General features: G+C 57.2%; 8 protein-coding genes across 8 annotated transcripts; 3 read left to right on the top strand and 5 right to left on the bottom strand.

Annotated features, from left to right (window-relative positions):
• Positions 1–151: 151 nt before the first annotated feature.
• BDY17DRAFT_298771 (uncharacterized protein) lies at positions 152–4,523 on the top strand. Its single transcript, XM_033733800.1, has 3 exons — positions 152–819; positions 879–3,938; positions 3,995–4,523. The coding sequence occupies exons 1-3, from the start codon at positions 627–629 to the stop codon at positions 4,096–4,098; spliced, it is 3,357 nt and encodes a 1,118-aa protein (XP_033589159.1). The 5' UTR covers positions 152–626; the 3' UTR covers positions 4,099–4,523.
• On the bottom strand, positions 4,294–5,986 carry BDY17DRAFT_162493 (uncharacterized protein). The gene has a single exon (XM_033729731.1). The coding sequence runs from the start codon at positions 5,811–5,813 to the stop codon at positions 4,488–4,490; it is 1,326 nt and encodes a 441-aa protein (XP_033589158.1). The 5' UTR covers positions 5,814–5,986; the 3' UTR covers positions 4,294–4,487.
• A 12-nt stretch (positions 5,987–5,998) lies between these two features.
• BDY17DRAFT_298765 (Sec63 Brl domain-containing protein) lies at positions 5,999–12,946 on the top strand. The gene has a single exon (XM_033733799.1). The coding sequence runs from the start codon at positions 6,243–6,245 to the stop codon at positions 12,840–12,842; it is 6,600 nt and encodes a 2,199-aa protein (XP_033589157.1). The 5' UTR covers positions 5,999–6,242; the 3' UTR covers positions 12,843–12,946.
• Positions 12,947–16,511, bottom strand: BDY17DRAFT_298764 (GNAT acetyltransferase 2-domain-containing protein). Its single transcript, XM_033733798.1, has one exon. It carries the CDS (start codon positions 16,183–16,185, stop codon positions 12,958–12,960), a length of 3,228 nt encoding a protein of 1,075 aa, XP_033589156.1. The 5' UTR covers positions 16,186–16,511; the 3' UTR covers positions 12,947–12,957.
• BDY17DRAFT_298763 (uncharacterized protein) lies at positions 16,512–18,383 on the bottom strand. Its single transcript, XM_033733797.1, has one exon. It carries the CDS (start codon positions 18,225–18,227, stop codon positions 16,788–16,790), a length of 1,440 nt encoding a protein of 479 aa, XP_033589155.1. The 5' UTR covers positions 18,228–18,383; the 3' UTR covers positions 16,512–16,787.
• Positions 18,384–18,890, bottom strand: BDY17DRAFT_298760 (uncharacterized protein). Its single transcript, XM_033733796.1, has one exon. The coding sequence runs from the start codon at positions 18,741–18,743 to the stop codon at positions 18,504–18,506; it is 240 nt and encodes a 79-aa protein (XP_033589154.1). The 5' UTR covers positions 18,744–18,890; the 3' UTR covers positions 18,384–18,503.
• BDY17DRAFT_298758 (Pre protein translocase subunit Sec66-domain-containing protein) lies at positions 18,891–20,346 on the bottom strand. Its single transcript, XM_033733795.1, has 2 exons — positions 19,708–20,346; positions 18,891–19,645 (listed from the first exon to the last, which is right to left on the bottom strand). The coding sequence occupies exons 1-2, from the start codon at positions 20,203–20,205 to the stop codon at positions 19,319–19,321; spliced, it is 825 nt and encodes a 274-aa protein (XP_033589153.1). The 5' UTR covers positions 20,206–20,346; the 3' UTR covers positions 18,891–19,318.
• Positions 20,347–20,470: 124 nt separating this feature from the next.
• On the top strand, positions 20,471–22,977 carry BDY17DRAFT_267061 (NPL4 family-domain-containing protein). The gene is made up of 2 exons (XM_033731907.1): positions 20,471–22,345; positions 22,409–22,977. The coding sequence occupies exons 1-2, from the start codon at positions 20,666–20,668 to the stop codon at positions 22,517–22,519; spliced, it is 1,791 nt and encodes a 596-aa protein (XP_033589152.1). The 5' UTR covers positions 20,471–20,665; the 3' UTR covers positions 22,520–22,977.
• The last annotated feature ends 36 nt before the right edge of the window (positions 22,978–23,013 follow it).

Genomic DNA, 23,013 nt, shown 5'->3' with positions numbered 1-23,013 from the left:
ATGGCGACCTGTCACCGCGAGCTGTCACCCTCGCCCAAAGGCCAATGAGGTCGCGCGAGGCGCGTGTGGTCCCAAGCGCGACTGTTGCCCTGGCTTGGCGGATCGCGAGTCCCGAGCGGGGGAAGTGAGCAACCCGCCGCCACCCAACGGCCAATAACCTCAGCCAGGCACAGCCAGCCAGCCAACTGGGCAGCAGCGCCGCGCTCATTTCCTCGCCCACCGCGCTGCCAACTTCAGTCGCTCCTTTTCTCGCACATGCATGCATGCGTGAGCTGGCTGCTGTCGTGCTGTTTGTCCATTCACTCGTCCATTCACTCCTTTCATTCACTTTTTGCCTTGTTTGTGCCGGCTGCTTGACTTGCATCCCCTCCTTTTTCCCCTCCAAGGCGCACATGTCTATATCTGATCGCTGGACAAACGTACAGATGCAATAGTCGGTCAGTTTTATAGCTCCTGATTTCATCCAATCCAGGAGCAGCGCCGCTCACGCTCGTCGGTCAGGACAAACCGCACCACTTACAAACGCCTTCGCGCATGTAGAGATCAGGCCATCTCGACACTCCCCTCTTCTCTCCCTCGTCCTTCCTTCGTATCTCTCCTTTCGGCCACCCTCCGAATACCCAAACATGCCGCTGTTCTCCCGACTTAAGAACAAAGGTGCGCAGCCGGCAACCCCCACAAAACAACCTCCCTATACCAATGGCCAGCTCGCTGTTGCGCCTCCGCCCAAATGGCAGTCGAAATGGAACAGCAGGACTGTTGTGCCTGCAGAGGTGGAAGAGCTCATTCACGCATGTACGGCGGAGATGAAGTCAAGAGGTATGCCAGAACATATCACCATGCGATCGCAAGAGCCATGCTGACTACCTCTCCAACAGCCGATGCCCTCGATCTCCCATTCTTCTTCCTCCCCTTCCGTCCACACTCTGATCCCTCTGGCGCACGATCTTTCATCGCAAACTACTTCTCGTCCAATGCTGCCGGCTCCAATCAGTACAAAGGCGCCTCTTTACAACGCGAGCTCCGCCTGACGGAGGTCGTTGTCCTCTGCAGCATCCTGAAGTGGTGTTGGAGTCGCATGCCGGGCGGTGTCGTATCCTGGCCGGTATACGATGGCTTTCAAATTGGGGAGAAAGAGGCGAACATGGCACGCAACGCTTTCGAGACCTTCATCCCCATCTCCGCCGACTCCCCCGCCCGCCAACGCATCATCTTCGACTTCTACGACCTGCTGGCTTCGATTGCAGCGCACGGCAAGCTGAATGGTTTCGGGGGTCGTAAGCTGTCTCGCCTGGCAGGCTGGTGGGCGTTTGAGCATGCCGACGATGGCAAAGGGTTCGAGGGCGGCTACCGATCCTGGGCCGCTGCAGCAGACGCCTCCAGCCATCTCTTCTTCGCATACCTCCGCACACTCTCCCCCGAGGAGCACCCATCGATGAGCTTGATCGAGAGAATACCGCGCGCGCTACAGGCTCTACTTGCATCGACCGAGTACCCGCCCGAAACCCCTACACTTCTACAAAAGTCCACTCCCAGAGTCGTCATGGTTGTCGACTCCGTCTCGCCTACGCCCTTCGCTCTATTGCGTCGCGCCAGAAACTTTGAATATCGATCCAGCGATCGCGTGTTGCGGGAATACCAGGAATTCCAAGATCCCGTGGATGCGCTGACGGACGAATGCAAGCGCGTGCTGAACGCCATTTCTAGCATCAACTCATCTGCAGCCAAATCACGACACCAAAATGTGACTCGACCGGCAGAGGCGTGGACGAGTTTCCAGAATATGGGCTTCGGAGACTGGGAAGACGGCACTGCGCAGACGGAGTCGAACGGCATGGGCTCACCCGGCAGCCCACCCTCGAGTCCAACACTACAGTCTGCGCACAAGCCAAGGGATCTCGGACGGCCGACCACGCCGTCATGGGCCGAGTTCATGTCTGTGGGATTTGCTGAAGACGACTTGAGCAAGCCCTCTGCAACATACCTCCTGCCGCCCGACAAACAACTTCCACCGTTGGGCAGTCGGGCGCAGTCGCCGACTTTCATCCCACATGACCGTGATGTTGCACCCGGAGAGCTGGCCGCGATCAACAATGTAGAGCTCGATGATGCGTTTTGGTGGGTCTGGATGACCAGCTTGGCTGGCGAGGAGCCAGCGCAACGCAAGGCCGTCTTCGGGAGATGCGCTGTGATTGAGACGTCGATCATGCGCGGCGCGTGGCTGATTATGGAGGAGCAAGTCAAAGGCGCCTCGCCCGATCCCGTGGAAGGTGCATACATTGCGAAGTCGAAGCGGAGCATCTTCAGCTTCAGCAAGCGCGGAAAGCTGAATCGCAAGGAGTCAACCAACAAGTTGATGCCGCCTCTATCTCCTGTCCCGCCCGCGCAATCTCTCGCCTCCCCTACCCCGAGTAGGAGGAGTCTTGCGCCGGATCAGCAGTCGAAGATTAAGGAGGCCGCGGCCGCACTAAAGAAGCAAGAATCGAAAGATGAGGAGCTGGCGACTCGTCGGGGACGACACGGCGAGGCGTCGCAAAAGACGAACAGTGTGCTTACCATGGGCTTGCAGAGCGCAGCAGGTCCGGCTATGAAGTGGACGACTGCGTATGATCGGAGTGCCATTCGCGCCCAGTATCTAGGAAACCGCTTCGCCGGTACGGGAGTCAGCAGGGAGAATCTGACATTGCCTGCGGATCCTGCCGATCTTGAGGGATACTTGAACAACTCGAGTACCGTGCAGAGGGAGCCTAGCGTGCCTCCGCCGGAACCGTCGAACATCCTGACGAGTGACCTTGGTCGGGAACTCCCTGCATTGCCGTCGGAGGAGCCCGCGCCCCCTCCGGCGGGTGAGGTGGAGGTGCCAACTGTGCCGCTTGCGCCGGCACCAGAGCCTGTCTCACCGGGCTTTCATGGAGACATGGAAGAGCACGGTTCTGCTGATAGCGACAAGGAGATCGTACCGGAAGAAGCGCCTGTGCAAAGGGTCACGACGCTGGACCAGGAGGCCGCGAACGCGGGATCTTTTGAACTTAAGAGGAAGCCAGTTCCCCGCAGCAGTGATGGCCCGCGTCCCGACAGTGTCGAGAAGCCAGTGGTTGCTACGAGTCCGCCAATGAACCCGGCAGCTCTCGCGGCGCAACGAGCGATGGTCTCAACGACTTCGAGCCCCGAATCCCCCCAAGACTCTTTCAATCCAAGATTCCAGAAGCAAGGCGGCGGCAGCGCTCTCAGGAAGTTCTTTGGCAGGAAGAAAGAGCAGTCTGGGCGCCCGTCTGTGGAAGGCGCTCGAGTTGGTGCAGGGCTCGCTCCACCCTCCGAATCCACCTTTGGCCGCAAGCTGTCGCTCATGAGGAAGAAGCCCACCACGACGGCAGCGCTGCCGGTGCAGCCCTCCAAGCCGTCCCCGATGGAAACCATGCATCCCAACGCCTCCGAGCTGGAGGCAGAACCCGTCGCCATCCCACCTCACACCTCCGCCTCCTACCCCAACTCCGACTCGAACGTCTCCCAAGCCGACTCCGTCCAAGACGCAAACCCAGAACACGAATTCGCCCGCTTCGACCAAGGCCCCACGGACACGCCCTTGCACTCCCACCCCGTCGCTTCCGCCCCAGGCATCATCGCGGCCCCACAAGCCCAGCGCCAATTCAACGTCAACGAGCACCTCGCCACCAAAGCCAACGAGCACGACCGCCTGGTGCAATATGGACAACACGGCGACGACGGCGACGACGACGAGCACGACGATTTGCAATCCGAGGCTACGATGGAGGAGCACCAGGCGAATGCCGTCATCGACTCCAAGGACCGGTGGGCGACGATCCGCGAGAATGCGGCGCGGCGCGCGGCGCAGCGTGCTTCGGAGGAGCGGAGCTCGCAGAGTCGACCTAGTGCCGGTGCAAGGACGGAGGACGATGGGGAAACGAGTGGGGAGGAGAGTAAGTCTCACCAGCTATCCATTCTGTTGTTGTGGTATAGTGCTGACGGCTTTTAGCCATCGAGTCCCGCGTTGCGCGCATCAAGGCTCGAGTCGCGGAGCTCACGGGTGGGATGGACGGCTCCGTCGCCCGTCGAGAAGTTGGGCCGCGGGGAATCTAGCTGCCCGTTGTGGAGGTGGGCATAAGACCAGAAGGACCACATGCGGTGTGTGCGGGCGTTTCAGCGCAGGGGGAACCAAACTTTCTCGCGGGCTTGCGGGTTCTTAACCTTTTCTTCCTTTGAAGCGTTTTGTGTGTCTGTGTTTTCGTTTGTTGAGATACCACTACTGTTTGTTGCAAGCCAGCAATCGCGCAAGCAAGCAAGAAAGCGAATCGCTTTGATTTCTTCGTTTTTATCTCGGGTATTGGGCGATGGGCTGGGTGGTTTATCTATAGAGCGGTTCTTACATTGCGTGCTCGTATCAAGTGAACTGTCTAGCATAAGGACGGAACACGGCTTCATACCGCCCGCCACACGCATGAAACAAAACTCCACCCTTACCCACCCCCCTAAAAAACCCGCTCCACAATCCCCGGCAACCCCTCAATCCCCTCCAACGCCCCCCTCGCCCCTCCCACCGCCTTCTCCCCAACTTGCACCCGCCCACGAACAAACTCGGCCGTGGCGTCGCCCGCTTCTCCCGCCGCGCGAGCCCACTCCTCGCCCCGCGGCGTTTGCGACCTCCCGGCTTCCACGAGGTGGCTCTCGTCTGCTAGACGTTGCATTAGGCGGGCTGTCTCTGCTTCTGCGAGCGCGAGGTGGCGGCGGGTGAGGGCCGTTTGGTGCGTGAGGTGGTGTTCTTTCTGTTTTGCTTTTGTGAGGGTGGGGAGGTGGGGGAGGATGATTTCGGGGGCTGATTGGGGGAGATGGGTTGGGTCTTTTTTCTGGGTGCTGGTTGGCGATTGGAGGAGGGTGGTTGTGTCTGATTCTGGTGGTGGAGTTGGAGGATTGTTGAGCAGGGCTGTTAGCCGTTTGCGGGCTTCGATGTATTTTGCGTACTGTCTTTCGATGTCGGCGGGCCTGGGGGTGGGATGGGGAGAGTTGTTTGTTGTGCTGTGCTCCATAGCTGGGGTGCTGGGCTCCGCGCTCGAGATTGTTGCTAGTTGGGTTTCCATCCATGTTGTCAGCGTGTGCAGGGCGGCTTGTAGTCCGGCGATTTGAGCGCGAGGTGAGAAGTCCGGTGTACGATCCAGCGCCGATGAAGCCATGTCCTTTCTGCGCTCGTCGGCTCTGTGCGTAGAGGAGATGAGTGCCTTCTTCAATTCTAGAATCTTTGCTTCCGCTTCTGAATCAGGTTGGCCGAAAGGTAGCTGAGCGCTGGGTGGGTTCGGTAGCTCGCCGATGTGCTTCTTCACCACGTCGTCCACAGAGCTAGTTGAGGACAAGTCCTCGCCCGTAGCATGAATCTGCAGATAAGCGCTTTCGACTGCCTTGAGCTTCCGCTGCTTCTCCTTCTGCCGCAACAGTGGGATGTAAGTCTCATTCACCGAAGCTGCCGATCGAGCGTCTGCGCCAGTGACGTCCGAGGATCTCCGATGCTTGAGTTGCTCGAGCTCGGCTCGAAGAGAGTCGCATTTGGATTGCGCTTGGGCGTGTGCTTGTAGAGCTTTCCAGTAGGCTTTGCGGACTCCGCTTAGGGATGGTGGAGGAGGGCCAGGGTCGGTTGTCAGTGGTTGGAGAAGAGCTGTTGCGTGCAGTGGAAGGCCGTCCGTTTGGAGTTGAGCTGCCAAGTAGTGTTGCAAATCGTTCCGGATTGCGGCTACTTCGTGTCTTGGTTTGATATATGGACGAAGTGCTTCGCCGACTTCTGGCACAGGACAGTCGTTCTCAGCCATGATGAGGAACGATTGCTCGTGTGATGGTTCAGTGCGAGTGTAGTCGCATTGTGTTGAAGTACAGACTCACAGGCAGCCGGGTCAATAGATGTAGCATTCGTCTCTTCGATCTAGTACACGTTAATTCTGGTCATATCATTCTCTGCATGTTTTTAACATGATCAGAAGGGAAGTGAAGTGCGGCGCGTAGTTGAAAGCGCTCAGCGCGAAGCAGACGTTCCCGCGAGTCATGTCGGATTCGAAACTCCAGACGCCGACTTCACCCCATGACTCGCGTTCGAAAATTCATCGCCTTCAGCGAAACACTACACCTCTCCGCCGACACTCTTCCGTTCATCTCTCGCATTCGCAGAGAGCCCTCACCTACGACCTCCAGACACTTCACCCCCACATAGCCAGCTCGCGGCCTTGCGAGCGCTCACCGTCGTCATGGCGAGCAACAAGAAAGATGACAACTTGGGGCAGTACAAGTATGCGGCCATGTCCAACTTGGTCCTCCAAGCCGATCGAAGATTTGTGACGCGCCGGGGAGATGAGAATACTGGCGATCCCGAATCGCTCGCCGGACGCATCAACTTGGGCGACATGGGCTCAAGAACGGCCAGAGAAGCGGCGCCAGTCAAGCCGGCCGCGCAAGAGCATGCGCGAAAGAGGCGGAAGACTGGACCCGTGCAGAACTCGCGCGCAGCCGGGGTGTTGAGTCAAGCAGACTTGAACATTGAAGGCTTACGATACAGGCCTCGAACAGTCGCTACGAAGGATGTCTACGATTTGATCTCTACAAACGTCGCGCAGAAGATGGGCGGCGATTATGGATTGGCTATCACCGCCTCTGCCACCGACTCCATCTTGGAGTACCTCAAGGACGACAGTCTAAAGGACTTTGACAAGAAGAAGGAGATTGACGACATTCTTGGGATCACGTTATCGAGCAAAGAGTTCAATCAACTCGTCAATCTAGGTAAGAAAATCACCGATTATGATGCACAGGATGAGGATGAGGAAATGGGCGATGAGGCTGGGGAAGGCGCGGATATCGATGAGCGACAAGGTGTCGCGGTGGACTTTGAGTCCGACGAAGATGACGAGGAGGGAGGGAGGACATTCGAGGTCAGAGATGGAGATGAAGAGTCAGAAGATGAGATTGCAATGGGCACGGAAGAGTTAGCCGGGGACGGTATAGCTCCACCACGAGAAGATGCAATTGGCGACGAGGACGAAGATGAAGATGATGGCATGGTTGTCGAGACCAAGCCGCGTCAATCGCAGAGGGAGGAGCATGATCCGAATGTTGTGCCCGCACACGAGATCGATGCCTTCTGGCTACAACGGCAGATCGGACATCTCTACGAAGATGCTCACATCCAGTCGGAGAAGACTCGAGAAGCAGAACAAATCATGTCCAGCACGGACGAGTCTGGGGAAGAGAAGCCCCTCCGAGAAGTCGAGAACGATCTCATGGAGCTGTTTGACTATGAACACCCTGAGATGGTCGGCAAGTTCACCAAGAACCGCGACAAGATTGTGTGGGTGACACGATGGCGTCGAGCTGCCGAGGACGAGGCTGCCCGAGTAGCCGTGGAGAAGGAAATGGTCAATGCAGGCCACGCCAGTATCCTGAAGGAACTGCGTGGGCGCGACGATGCACCCGCGAAAGGAGGTGCGCCAAAGTTGACTTTCAAAATCGATCCAATGGACGTGGATGCCTCTGCGCCAGAGGCGCCGGAAAAAGAAGCCAAGACTGGGTTGGTCGGTGGTCTGCAGCCTCGCAAAACCCTCAATCTGGACGATCTCAAATTCGACCAAGGCAATCACCTCATGACCAATCCAAATGTCAAGCTTCCTCCCGGTTCGACCAAACGCGCGTTCAAGGGCTACGAAGAAATCCATGTACCTGCGCCGAAACGTAAACTGGAGGCCGGCGAGAAACCGAACATGCTTACGTCGGAGCTCCCAGCCTGGGCCCAGCCCGGCTTTGGAAGTTCCAAGGAGCTGAACCGGATCCAGACCAAGTGTTACCCCTCGGCATTTGAAGACGACGGCAACATGCTCATTTGCGCCCCCACCGGATCGGGAAAGACGAATGTGGCGATGCTTACCATGCTGCGGGAGATCGGCAAGCATCGAAATCCCCAGACCGGCGAGATTGATCTGGATGCGTTCAAGATTATCTATATCGCACCACTGAAAGCGCTCGTGCAGGAACAAGTTGGGAACTTCGGGAAGCGTCTTGAGCCATATGGCATTCAGGTCTCCGAGCTTACGGGTGACAGACAGCTCACCAAGCAACAAATCGCTGAGACGCAAGTCATTGTCACAACACCGGAGAAGTGGGATGTGATTACTCGAAAAGCAACTGACACCAGCTACACCAACCTCGTTCGATTGATCTGCATTGATGAGATCCATCTTCTGCACGATGATCGAGGGCCGGTGCTAGAGAGCATCGTCAGCCGGACAATCCGACGGACAGAGCAGACTGGCGACCCTGTACGCATCGTCGGCCTGTCTGCCACTCTTCCAAACTACCGCGACGTCGCTACATTCCTCCGGGTCGATGTACAGACTGGACTCTTCCATTTTGACGGCTCGTTCCGCCCTTGCCCGCTCAAGCAGGAATTCATCGGAGTGACGGACAAGAAGGCTATCAAGCAGCTGAAGACGATGAACGATGTCTGCTACAACAAAGTGCTGGAGCAAGTTGGGCAGAACAGACAACAGATGCTGATCTTTGTGCACTCCCGCAAAGAGACTGCGAAGACGGCCAAGTTTATCCGCGACAAGGCACTGGAGATGGACACCATTGGTCAGGTGATGAGAGTTGACGCCGCGAGCAGAGAAATCTTGAGAAGTGAAGCGGAATCTGTGCAAAACACCGACCTCAAGGACGTGCTTCCGTATGGCTTCGGTATTCATCACGCAGGAATGAGCCGTGCCGATCGTACGTCGGTGGAGGAGCTCTTCGCGGATGGCGCGATTCAAGTCCTGGTATGTACTGCGACGTTGGCCTGGGGTGTGAACTTACCTGCACACACGGTCATCATCAAGGGCACTCAGGTCTACTCACCGGAGAAGGGCTCATGGGTGGAGCTCAGTCCTCAAGATGTGCTGCAGATGCTCGGCCGCGCCGGACGACCCCAATACGACACGTATGGCGAGGGCATTATCATCACCTCGCAGAGCGAGATGCAATATTACCTGTCGCTCATGAACCAACAGCTACCGATTGAGAGTCAACTTGTGAGCAAGCTCGCAGACAATCTCAATGCCGAGATCGTTCTTGGCAATGTCCGCAGCAGAGACGAAGGTGTTGAGTGGCTTGGCTATTCGTACCTCTTCGTTCGCATGCTCCGATCACCTGCACTGTACCAGGTCGGCGCCGACTATGACGAAGACAATACACTGGAGCAAAAGAGAGTCGATCTCATTCATTCTGCTGCCGTTGTTCTCGAAAAGTCGAGTCTGGTCAAATACGACAAGAAGACTGGTCGATTTCAATCGACTGACCTGGGCCGTGTCGCGAGTCACTACTACATCACCCACAACAGCATGCTGACTTACAACACGCACATCCAAGCATCCGTTTCGCCAATCGAGCTCTTCCGTGTGTTTGCCCTCAGTGATGAGTTCAAGTACATCCCGGTACGCCAGGATGAGAAGCTGGAGCTTGCCAAGTTGCTAGGCCGTGTCCCCATTCCTGTCAAGGAGACGATCGACGAGCCGCAGTGCAAGATCAACGTCTTGCTACAAGCTTACATTAGCCGACTCAAGCTGGACGGCCTCGCTCTCATGGCCGACATGGTCTACGTTACGCAATCAGCTGGACGAATCTTGAGAGCCATCTTCGAAATTGCTCTCAAGAAAGGCTGGGCTGGGGTGGCCAAGGACTCGCTGGACCTTTGCAAGACTGCAGAGCACCGCATGTGGCCAACGATGACGCCCCTGCGACAATTTCCCGAATGTAGTGCGGAGATCATCAAGAAGGCCGAACGAATTGACGTGCCCTGGAGCAGCTACTTTGACCTGGACCCTCCCCGCATGGGCGAGCTTCTCGGTATGCAGAGGCAGGGCCGACAAGTCTGTGGCATGGTCGCAAAGTTCCCCCGTCTGGATATCAGTGCTCAGGTGCAGCCAATCACCAGGAGCATGCTCCGGGTGGAGCTGACACTCACACCGAAGTTCGAGTGGGATGATCATCTTCATGGCAAAGCCCTGGGTTGGTGGATCCTTGTGGAAGATTGCGATGGCGAGGACATCCTGTTCCACGATCAATTCCTTCTTCGAAAGGAGTACGCGGTGGCGGAAACGAACGAGCACGTCGTGGAATTCAGCGTGCCCATTACCGAGCCCATGCCGCCAAACTACTTCATCACTGTCGTTAGCGATCGCTGGATGCACGCAGAGAGCAAGCTGGCTCTTTCCTTCCAGAAGCTTGCACTGCCAGAGAAGTTCCCGCCGCACACGCCCGTCCTGGATCTGCAGCCCCTACCCGTTGCAGCATTGAAGGTCCCGGAGTACGAAGCGCTCTACCCAGACTTCCGGCAGTTCAATAAGATCGAGACGCAGACGTTCAACGCGCTATTCACATCTGATGATAACGTGTTCATTGGCTGTGCGACGGGCAGTGGAAAGACGCTTTGCGCGGAGTTTGCTATCCTCAGACATTGGAAGAGTCAAGATAGTGGCAAGGCAGTCTACCTCGCACCGTTCCAGGAGCAGATCGACGCCCGATACAAGATCTGGAAGACCAGACTTGCTGGACTGGCGGGTGGCAAGGAGATTGTCAAGCTTGCTGGAGAAACGACAGCAGATCTGAAACTCCTCGAACAGGGTGACCTGATCCTTGCTACTCCTTCGCAATGGGACATGATGTCGCGACAGTGGCAGCGCCGCAAGAACGTGCAGAACACCAAACTGATCGTCGCTGATGATCTGCACATGCTTGGTGGTCACGGCGGCTATGTGTACGAAGCAATTATCTCGCGCTCGCAAGCCATTGCGGTCCAGCTGGAGAATGGGTTACGAATCGTCGGTCTCAGCGTCTCACTGTCGAATGCTCGAGATATTGGCGAGTGGATCGGCGCGAGCAAGCACACCATCTACAACTTCAGCCCCAATGTCCGGCCGATCCCGCTGAATCTGCACCTGCAGACGTTCAACATCCCCCATTTCCCATCCTTGATGCTGGCAATGACCAAGCCTGCATATCAATCCATCTTGCAATATGCGCGGGAGAAGCCTGCCATGGTTTTTGTCCCCAGCCGCAAACAAGTGCGAGCAACAGCGCAAGATATGCTAGCGGCCTGCATCGCGGACGACGAGGAAGACCGCTTCTTGCAAACCGATGCTGAACAGCTCTCTCCAATCCTCGAGCGTGTCAAGGAGAAGGCACTGGCGCAGTCGCTGTCTCATGGCATCGCTTACTTTCATGAAGCTTTGGTGGAGTCCGACAAGCGGATTGTCGAGAGTCTCTTCACTCAAGGTGCAGTCCAGGTGATGCTTGTGTCCCGCGATTGCTGTTGGGAAGTGCAGAGCACAGCGCATCTCGTTGTGGTCATGGGCACGCAATACTTCGACGGCCGTGAGCATCGCTACATCGATTACCCGGTCAGCGAGGTCTTGCAGATGTTCGGCAGGGCTGGAAGACCCCGCCAGGACGAGGATTGCCGTGGTGTACTCATGTGCCCCGACACCAAACGCAACTACTACCGCAAGTTCCTTAGTGAGGCCTTGCCCATCGAAAGTCAACTGCAATCCTACATGCACGATGCATTCGTCACCGAGATCAGCACCAAGACTATCGAATCAACGCAGGATGCGGTGGACTGGACGACGTACACGTACTTCTACCGACGCCTCCTGGCTAATCCCAGCTTCTACGGCCTCACGGATACCTCTCACGAGGGTCTGTCGGCGTACTTGTCCGAGCAAGTCGAACAGACGTTGAAGGACCTCTCGGATGCAAAAATCATCGAGCTGGACGAGGAAGAGGACACCATCACTCCCCTCAACGCCGCCATGATCGCCGCCTACTACAACATCTCCTTCATCACCATGCAGACCCTCCTCCTGTCCCTCAAGCGCGGCACCAAACTCAAAGGCATCCTTGAAATCGTCACCGCCGCCACCGAATTCGAAGACATCCAAATCCGGCGGCACGAAGAGCGCGTGCTGCAACGCATCTACGACCGCATCCCCGCCAAACTGCCCGAAGTCAACTTCGAGTCCCCGCACTTCAAGGCCTTCGTCCTCCTCCAGGCCCACTTCTCCCGCATGCAGCTCCCCACCGACCTCGCCAAAGACCAGGAAACCATTCTGCGCAAGGTGCTCAACCTCCTCTCCGCTTGTGTTGACGTCCTCTCCTCCGAAGGCCACCTGAACGCCATGAGCGCCATGGAGATCAGCCAGATGGTCGTGCAGGCCATGTGGGACCGCGACTCGCCGCTCAAGCAGATTCCGCATTTCGGCGACGACGCTGTCGCTGCGTGCCATGCGGCGGGCGTCAAGGACGTCTTTGAATTCATGGAAGCCATGGATCCCAGCGAGAACGCGAATTACAACAAGCTGGTGCAAGGGATGGGACTGAGCAATGCGCAGCTCGGCGACGCCGCGCGCTTCACCAACGAACGATATCCCAACGTCGAGCTGGAGTTTGAACTCGAGGAGCCAGACGAGGTCGTGGCGGGCGCGCCCAGCTACGTCTCCGTGCGCATCGAGCGTGAAGTAGAGGAAGACGAGGAGCCGAATCTGACGGTCCACGCGCCCTTTTACCCGGCGGAGAAGACGGAGAATTGGTGGTTGGTGGTTGGAGAGGAGAAGACGAAAACGCTGCTCGCCATCAAGCGGGTGACGATTGCGCGGGCGTTGAAGACGCGCTTGGAAATTGTCGTGCCGACGGCGGGGAAGCATGAGTTGACGCTGTTCTTGATGAGTGATTCGTATGTTGGCGTGGATCAGGCGCCGACGTTTGAGGTTGTGGCTGCGGAGGGGATGGATGAGGATGAGGAGGACGAAGAGGAGGAGGAGTAAGGAGGGAAGGAGTTTTACGTGTGTGCTGGGATAGCGGCGATGGATCATGCCGTAACACAGGCACGAAAAGGAGTGGGTATCTTTGAATTAGAAGAGAGTACTTTTGCCCCCTCCCTCATCTTCCCTTCTTCGACTTTTTGAACTTGCCCTCTCCCTGTTGCAGTTCTTTGTGCGCCTCCGCCACCGCCTCGCCCGCCTTCCTCTTCGCCGCGTCGCGAGACGCACTGCTCTTCACACTCACCGTCTTGCTCCTCCCCACTCCATTGCTCTTCTTGCCCGCTTCCCGGATCTGCCTCTCGGCATCCTCCCACTGCGCATCGTCGCCATCGCCCATCGCATACCGCTCCAATGGCAGCGCATCAATCATCTCCCGCAACCGCTTCTTCTCCGCCTCGTCCACCTCCGCACCCCCCTCGGCCAATTCGTCTTCTAAGTCCTTCCCAACCGTCTCGAGATCTACACCGTTCGCTTCTTCTTCCCCGTCAATGCCTGACCGTCCGCTCTCCACGGCTGGCATACCCTTGGCAATCGCGCCCTCCTGCAGCTGTCGGAAATGCATGCTAATCTTGCGCATGACTTTGACGAACATCGCGAGCAACTGACTAGTCCCCAGTCCCAACTCCTTTTCCAGATCTTCGAGAACCTTTCTCTGCAAGCCGATAGCGCAGAGCAGCGCTTGCTGCACGCCTGACAACCGGATGCCATGCTCGTTGCGGATGCGGCCGGTGAAGTACAACTGCGCGATGGTGGGCATGAGGTCGAGGATGACGTGGTAGTCGAGCATGTTGTTCGCGTAGGAATCAAGGCGCTTGAGATCAAAAGGCGTGAACAGGGCATCGAGCGCGGCTTTGTCAAGCGGTGTGCTCTTCTCCCCGTCTTCGAGCAGGTCGATACCCATATGCGCCGACTCGTCGAGTGCGAGCGCCTGCACGCTGCCAAACGCGCGGAACTGGTAGCTGAGAAGCGACAGGAAGCGGCGGTGGAAGTCCTTGGCGTACGCGCCTAGCCACCCAGGGTCGGAGGCGCCCGTTTCGAGCGTGCGCAGCATGACGCACGTGTGCTCGCCCGTCAGGTCGTTGGCCGTTTGGCGCAGGTAGACGGGCACGAAGCCGCCGCGCTTCCAGAATTTGTGCAAGGGCTGGGTGAGGCCGTAGGAGACGCCGAGGTAATCTAGCGCCGCCGGGCGGCGTTCGGGCAGGCGTGCGAAGAGAGGTGGCATGGCGCGGATGTCGCGCACTTTGACGTTGTCGGTCATGAGCGTGCTTTGCTCTAGGTCTTCGTCTGTGACGCGTACCATTTCCTGCTCGTGCGTGGCGGCCAGGTCGTCTGTTTCTGACAGGTTGATGTGCTTGCCTTCGTAGAACTCCGTCAACAGCTGCAGTGCTCGCGATCCGTATCCCATGTTGGCGTAGTCGGGGTTGGTCGCGATGCGCACGACTCTCGCTCCGCTAAGGCCAGCAAAATCCGAGTCTTGGAATTGCTGGCTCACGAGCCAGGGGATCAAATCACCACCAGCTCTCTGTCCCCTGGACAGGCTGTTGAGTACACTCTCTCGACTGATCTGGCCCTCGAGCGCGACCTGCAGCACGCACAGGATTTCGGGGAGAGCGTTGGCGTTGTCCTGAATGGGCGGCACCAGAACGAATAATTGATGCGCCGGCGCATCAGACATGAGCTGGAGGTCATTCGGACTGTTTTTGTAATGCGACGCGACGTACAGCGCCATCATCGACTGCAAGAACTTTTCGCTGACTTTGTGGAAGGAGAAGAGGGTGTCGCGATTGACTTGGAGGAGCTCACACTGTGAGGGGTGTGGCGTTCCGTGGATGTTAGTGGCACGCGGGAGGGTGGCGTCTAGGCAGAGGAGGCGATTTAGCCAGCGCTCAACGTCGTCACCTTGCGCATATCGGATGGGTTCGGAGAGGGTGATTTCTCGGAGCGAGCGGGAAGATGAAATGTTAGAAGCGCCGTCGGCTGATTTGGAGTTGGGGTTCCGATCGGCGAGCGTCTCGTCTCTCTTGAGTTTCGACACGCCTCTTGATTCCTCCCGCAACTGCTGAATGAGCTTGAGTGATAGTGATCGACCAGTTCCTTCGTAGCCATTGATGGTTGATGCCATGAAGACCAAGTATGGTCCCATCAGCTTTCGGACGAGGGGCAAAGGGATCGCTGCCGCTTCATCAATGACGAGGAGCTCCGCCTGGCCCAGAGCGTATGCGTCCTGCGGTTGGATGTATTGGATGGTCTGACGGTGCTGTCGATGGACGTTGACTCGAACGATGGCTTTGTTGAAGTCGGGATTCGTGGATTGGACGATGGTGTAGTCGGTGTGATCGAGGTAGTCAAGGGCGTCGAAGCCCTTGAAGACGAACTCGAACAGCGTCTTCAAGTTCTCTGGCGACGGAGAGGTGATGAAAATATTGCTGTAGCCAAACGCAATCGCCGCCGCGATTGCCACGCCCAACGCTGCTGATTTGCCGCGTCCTCGAGCTGCAGTCAAAGTCACGGTGCTGGAGAGCGTCTTCTCCTTGATCGCCTCGACGAATGTGAGCAACGCTTTGGCCTGATCGACGGTTCGCGCGAGCTTGACGAGAGGTCCAATCGGTTGCGTATCAACGAAGCTCTCTTTGACTTGTTCCAGCTCTTTCCGCGCGGCAGCCACCTCGCCCGCATCATCTTGCAGACTCTTCTCCACCACGTTCTTCCCGCCGGAGATGGGGAGAACATTCATCTCGTCGTCCACAACCAGACATGATTCGCAACTGCCCAGTGACAGGATGAAGCGTTCGTTGAATCGTGCCACAACATCATCATGCGCCTCGGTGCGGTATCTCGAATGAATGTCCATGGAGAGGGTGTAGAGCTGCTTCAAGCTACTCATCCCTTTGAGCAAGAGCAGCACCACGCCGCCTCCCTCGACAGTCTCAATCGTCCTCGCCAATAGATTGGGCGTAATGGCCTCGAAGTCCTGCAAAATGCACATCCCATACGTATTGCCCAAGATCCGATCCGTCTCCTTGTAGTACACATACCGAATGTTCTGCGTGCTGATGAACAGCTCAAACGGGTCGTCGGTGTCGGCATCGCGAATGCCCCGCTTGATCTCCTTCTTGATCTTCTTCTCGCGCTTCTTGCGGTGGCTCGTGAAGCCGAGCAGCTTGTTCTTGTACGCCCACAGCACGCTCTTGTTGAGCTTGATGTCGAGGTTGAGCAGGATGTGGTAGAGGTTGACGATGACGTCTTTTTGCCGGTCGCCGACGACGACGAAGAAGCTGCGCTTCTTCTCGCGCATGCCATTGCGCAGGAGGGTGGGAATGCGCGCGTCGATGGCTTTCTTCGGCATGCTGGGCGACTTGGGTCGTGCTGAAGATGGAAAGGGTTCGGAGTGCGGCCTATCGCCGAATTGGTGTTGCGGAGATTTCAGTCATCGGTAGCAGACGGATTAATAACGAGATCTGCGAAGTATTCCCAACGGTTGTGGTGTCCTGGACGTTTAACTGCTATGGTAATGGCGCAGAGTATGCCGTAGACTTTTCTTGAGGTGAACCCTCAAAAAAGTTTGCCCCACTTGGCTCCAGCGCAACGGGCTGCGGGACGTGCATGGGAGCTTGGGAGCCTTGTCTGCCTTACCGCCACCGCTTGTCATGAAGAAAAGAAGAGGAAGATGAGCGCTTGATATGTTATCATTATTGTTAATTTCTTGTGAGCACTCAGTAGTAACTAGACACTATGTCTTCTTCTCACCCAATGCTCCTGCCTATGGCCCACGCACAAACGTGCCGTTCGCTCAAATATGCGCGCTTTTTTCCCAATCAACACCTTCGCTCGGAGCAAAAGCATGCCGTCGTGTCATCATGATCAATAAATGCACCCATGATGATTCTCCCATCACAGAATTTCCGCTCAATGCAAAAACGCTCAGAATCGGTTTCGTGGCGGGACCGCTCACAATTGAACCCAGTGCCTCGTGACAGCCGTAAAGTAGTCCTCCTCGCTAATCGCATCCCAATACCCTTCCTCCTTCTCGTACACCCCGCTCGTCCCATATGGTCCCTTGGTGCTGGCCTGCTTGTGCAGGGGCCAGTTGCCGTTGGACGAAATCTCCGCCAGCGCGAAGTCGCCATGCACCAGTCGCTGCTCGGGGTAGAAGATGCAGCCGGCAAAGAAGATCTCGATGCTCAGCTTGTGGCCCATGCGTCTGCGTGCAGCGACGAGGGCACGAGCGGCGTCAAACGTCTTGCGCAGGTGCTCGACGCGCGTGTGCGCGCCCGTGTCGGCGCTGCAGTTGCAGATGTCGACGGTGCGGATTTGGCAGTCACCTTGCCAGCGCACTTCGTGGTTGGCGAACAGGTCGGCGCACATGTACGGCACGCTCATGGAGAGGTCGCGCATGCGCGGTAGGCTGGCGATCAGCTCGCAGACGTGCTCGTCGATGTGGCCGGGGTAGGGGTGGTAGAAGCCGTCGTCGGAGCGAGGCGAGTGCTCCAAGACTTGGAGGGTCTGGCTGGAAGCCTTGACAATCGACAGCATGCCGGCCACGGAGATGGTCGACAGGTTGGTGAGATCGAGGCACTCCAGGTTTGTTGCCGTGCGCGCAATCAGCTGCAAATCTTCGTCGCCGATGGGCTTGTGGAGGGTGTTGCCGAAAAACTTGAGGCGCTTGAGAGCGCTGAAGTCGACTCGCGGGTCCATAACGGGGTTGGGCGTGTCGTCCGCCTCCAGGGCTTTGGCGTGGTCTGCAGGCAGAGCGACCGCGGTAATCTCGAGAGAGTGAAGTGGCTTTCCAACGCCGGTGTTGACGTTCAACAGGTCGACCCAGTCGTCGGCGCTGCCTCTCCGCAACACTGTCCACGGGACGCTGAGGAAGGACAGTTCCGGGCAGCTCGCGATCACCGACAAAATCAGCTTGTCGGACTGCGCAACGTAGAATCCGTTAAACCATAGTCGGCGCACGTGATTCGCAGCAGAAGGAATGGCGGAGAAGAGGCGATCGGTGTGCTTGAGCGAGCCGTACGGGTCACGGTAGAGCGCCACACCGTTTGGCCGGGTGTTGAGCTCGTAGAAGGAGTACTTCTGGCGTTGCATGGTCAGGTCGGCCCATCGCTCGGCGCCCTTCCATCGCTGCTCAAAGACGTGCTCGAAGTTGTACGACGCGGCCCAGTCATGCCATGCGGAGCAGACGGAGCGGATGGACCTGGTGGCATCCCATCGCAGGGCCTCTGCCGTCACCGGACCGCGGACATACTTGGTGAGTTTGGCCTTGACCAGCGGCAGTGGCGCCTGGGAGAGGCCGTAGGTGAAGGTTTCGTTTTCCGCCTCGTTCGCCTTGGTAGCGAGGTAGAGGATGTTGGAGAGAAGTTCGCTTGGAAGGTCGTTGATCTGCATTCCTAGGTGTGTCGTGTTGTGTGTAGGTAGCGTGGTGGTGTGTTGGGTCAGAAGAGAGCAGGGTGGCGATGGTGTTGATGATGAAGTAGTCAAAGAAGAAAGGTATCACAAGACTGGGAAGGGTTTTTTTCTTTGTCAACAACTCGGAACCTACTAGATTCGTGCCTTCCTGGGGTAAGGGACGGGTCATATATATAAACCCGAACATTCGGGTGCTTGACTAATTGCACAAGGCTTGGGCGAGATCACGCTGCCCTGACCACGAGGACAGATTTTTCATCCGCAGCCGCGGACTCGGCCGCCACGCAACCACGAATCAAGCGAGGGGAAATTAGTCAAGGAATTTTTTTCTCCTCTGCGCACCTGCGCGCCTGGACGCAGCCACGGGGGCGCTGGTGGTCGCACGTTCGTTGACGAGTGCAACGCTGGCCAGTTTTCTGGGGGTAATAAAATCCTGAAGCAGAATTTCCTGGGGGTAATGGTTTGCGGTGTGTGGCGAATAGGAAGCATCGGCATCTCGGCGTGCCGGTCTCGTGACCCGCGTGTCGGCTGCAATTAGCACATCCTCGCAGTTCGACGCGCCGGCAGGGCCGCGGCAAGCCGAGCTTCCAGCCTTTTCTCTTGCGGCCGCTTCGGAGCCGGGCGACAACCACACCCCTTGACCCCGTCCTTTGTCCGCTTCGGGCGAGTGTCGGGAGACGTGTAAACAAGAGTATACGCTGTATAAGACGTGTGCATTGCAAACATGTGTCGGACGTTCGGGCGCCGGTGTTACACAGCCTCCCGCATTCCTGTAAACGTACCTATTACTCAATCTCACGAGGAATCGCTGGCAGCCCCGCTTCAGACATCAACACGTGGACACGTTGGTGCGCCATGATGGTCCTGCGAGTATGTAATCGAAACTCCCCCAGACTCCGCAGTCTGGGCGAGCCACCTGCCTATCACCCATAGCGCCATGCAACCCTTCCCCGTCCCTACTCATCAAATCCTTCCTTCCCCTCGCTTACCCCACAATCTCCTCAGAATGCTGCCGCCGCTGGAACTCCTCCGCGCCAATCCATTCATGCACCAAGGACAAGATCGTCATCTCACGCTCCACCTCCCTTCTTTCCCTTCGTGTTCTTCTTGGCCCCTGCTCCGCCTTGGTCCTGTGCTGGTCCCCCGCTTTCCACCAGCACAGCGTCGTCGTCGCTGCCGCCCGTCTTCTTCTGCCCAGTCTCGGAAGCCTTGCCATCCGTATCCAGGTCTTGCAGCAACTCCGCCTGCATCCCCGCTCGTCTGCCCTCCCACCATGTCTTGTCTGCCGCCAGTTTTTCTTGGATGTCGGCGATCGACTTCCTCAGCAGATCGTTCTGATGCATCTCATTGGCAGACTGGAAGATGGTCTGCCCCCAATTCGGTGCAAATGCATTCGCCTGTGGTGTGGGTTAGCACTGCATCGCTTGGTCAACTGTTGGTACGCTCGTTTGCAACATACCTCGTTCACGACATCCTTCACTTCCTCTTCCATCTCCTTCTCCGCCCGCAGAAGACGCTGCCATAGTTCATCGCCCACCGATCCTCTCTGCAACAGGTTTTGTAGCGCAGGCTTGGATGTCCGTAGCTGCATGATCCTCTGAATGTCTTCCAGCGCCCTTCGCATCAATGCCGCCTTCAACACCGAGTCCGGCACTTTGCTTAGCTTCTTCTCTCCATCCGCGCCTTCGCTCGCTTCTGACGGATCGAGATGTAGCAGGCTGAGGTAGACGTCGCGTGCCTGATGTGGAGGGAACCAGCTTTCGAGTTTCGCGGCTTTGTTGACCTGTCGTTTGCGGTAGAGCGTAGAGAAGGTGTAGAGACTGCCGATGAGGATGGTGAGGTAGAGGATGGGAAGGGTGAGGTTCGTCCAGAAGCTCTTCGGCGGCTGCTGGGCTTGCCAGTTTTCGTAGGTGCTGTTGGAAGAGGAGGAGTTGGTGGAGTTGGTGGAATTGTCCATGGTGTTCGTCTAGCCCTCGCGTGCGGCGGCTGAAAACCAGCTCTGGAATAGACGTCGGTTATGGTGATGGCATGCTTCAGTTCAGCGAAGGATGGTGTTTGGCTGTGAATGTTGGAAACCCCCTTCGCTGTGCGCGTCTCGTCGCTTGTTAACACTTGTATTCCCAAAAAGTCGTCCCGGACCCTGCAGCTCGGAACGCGGGCCGAGCCACTCACTACCTTACATCATCCACCAAACTTCACGTTAGCTCATCGGCTTGCATAATACGAGAGCTGCCTGTGAATTCCGCACTTGCACATCGAAGAGGATAGAGCGAGGCGGAAAGCGACGCGTGTGAAGATGCCATCTCTTCTACAGTCATCTCTATGACACTGCTGTTGACACCTCTCTCACCACTCCTCTCTCGCCGGCTTTCTCCCATCCCCTCCATCTATCCGCCACTCACGCCGACATCGCCAGTATGATCCTTCGATTCCAGAGCCGCGAAGGCACATTCCGCCTCGAAGTGCAGAGCACCACCGACATCTCCACCGTCCTCCCCGACATCCTCGAGAAGCTCCCGAAAGATGTAGTCCCATCCACCGTCACCATCAGTCCGAAACCGCAGAGCACCGAGTCACGGGCGATCCAGTCGCTTCGCGGCGTCACCTTTGCCCGACTGGGCCTCACCCACGGCTCGCAAATCTTCCTCGACTACAAGCAAGAACAGCCCACCGCCAACGGCCACTCTGTACCAGCGAACCGACTGAGTGGGAAAGATGTTGCTCCCGAAGAAGACATCTCCAGCATAGCCATCCCTTCGGCACAGGCTCAGCAGCTCGTCAAGAATCCATGGGAAAAGGTCAAACAGTCGGAGCTGGACGATCGGTTAGACAAGCAGGATGGCAAGACTCACAGGAAACGAGACGAGAAGCTGTGCAAACACGGACAGATGGGCATGTGCGACTACTGCATGCCGCTCGAGCCCTACAACAAGGAATACCTGAGCGAGAGGAAGATCAAGCACTTGTCATACCACTCCTATCTCCGGAAACTGAACCAGGGCAAGAACAAGTACGAGTCGGGAAGCTCGTACATGCCTCCCTTGGCCGAACCCTACTACCGCGTCAGACCTGACTGTCCTTCCGGTCACCCACCCTTCCCCAAAGGCATTTGCACCAAGTGCCAGCCCTCCGCAATCACCCTCCAGCCGCAGGAGTTCCGCATGGTGGACCATGTGGAGTTTGCCGATCCGCAGATTGTGGATTCCTTCCTGAACTTCTGGAGGCGTTCCGGTGGCGCTCAGCGAATTGGCTTCTTGTATGGCCACTACGAACAATACGAAGAGGTCCCACTGGGCACCAAAGCGGTCGTGGAAGCCATATACGAGCCGCCACAACTAGACGAGATCGACGGTGTCACATTAGGCGAGTGGGAGAATGAAAACTCCATCGATGAGCTAGCATCGTTGTGTGGACTGCAAAGAGTGGGCGTGATCTTCACCGATCTCTTGCGCCCCGAAGATGACAGCCAAGGGAATGCGGTATGCAAGAGACACATCGACTCCTTCCTCCTATCCTCTTTGGAGATCATGTTCGCCTCGCGATACCAAGCAAAATACCCCCGACCCAGCAAGTGGAGCGAGACGGGACAGTTCGGCAGCAACTTTGTCACGTGCGTGGTCAGCGGAGATGCAGACGGCAACATCGGCATATCCGCATATCAAGCAACGAACGCTGCCGTGGAGATGGTCCGCGCCGACATCGTCGAAGCCTCCGCCGAGCCGAGTGTGATGCTTGTGCAGGATGAGGACGAAGAAAACGAGCTGGGTCGCGTGCGATACATTCCCGAAGTCTTCTACCGCCGCATCAACGAATACGGCGCGAACGTGCAAGAGAACGCGAAGCCCAGCTTCCCCGTGGAATACTTGCTCGTGACGCTCACTCACGGCTTCCCCAACGAGGCAGTACCGCAATTTGTGAAGAACGCTTTCGCGATAGAGAACAGAGAAGCAATCGGCGAGGCACAAGAACCACGAGATCTCCAGACGCAGCTGCGAGCGGGCAGCAACCGAGTGGCGCTGGACACCGCGCAGGGCGTGCTCGCCGTCTCCGACTTTCACCTGCTATGCTTCATTCGCGGACTCGGTGTGCTGAGCAAGGTAAGACATCTCCCTCCTACCCATTTTCCCAAACAAAAACTGACCCCATCGCACCTCTCACAGGACGAAGAACAACTCCTCTGCCACATCGCCGTAAGCCACGACGCCGCCATGGGCGCGACGCTCATGCACACCCCAGGTTGGGCCACTCTCGAGACCATCCTGCAGATGTAACCTTGTCTTCCATCTTTTCCCTTCTCTCCTCCGCGAAAAGGAACGCGAGAAGGGAGAGGGGGAGGGGAAAGGGGTTGCACTTCTGCCTCAAGGAACGCTGATCTTCTGACTTGTGCTTTTCTTCGCTTCTAGGCTGGCTGTCGCTGCTTGCGATTCTGGATGAACTCCGCGCTCGCCCGGTTAAGAGGGGCAGTGACTGGGCTGTTACGAAGGCGTTGAAGAAGGTGGATTTGGGCAAGCGATGAGAGATGAAGGAGGATGGGGTGTGATTGCTACATGGCTACCCGTTGTGAAATGGGTGGGAGCGTTGCTGAAGTGCTTGCTATGAGGAGCTGAGATGGGCATCATGGGTCGTGAGGAGCGAAGGAGAGCAGTGATAGACTCCTAGCTCCGTGGCCCTCTCGCAGCATCAGATGATAGACGTACTTAATCTGCACCACTCCGTTTCCACGGCTGGCTTCTCGTTCAGGCCTCGCGCGGGCAGTACTTTCCGC

The sequence above is a fragment of the Neohortaea acidophila genome (assembly GCF_010093505.1).
Source record: "Neohortaea acidophila strain CBS 113389 unplaced genomic scaffold BDY17scaffold_6, whole genome shotgun sequence".
Lineage (NCBI taxonomy): Eukaryota > Fungi > Ascomycota > Dothideomycetes > Mycosphaerellales > Teratosphaeriaceae > Neohortaea > Neohortaea acidophila.
Note: the sequence above shows the minus strand (reverse complement) of the source record. Positions and strands in the feature narration are given on the sequence as shown.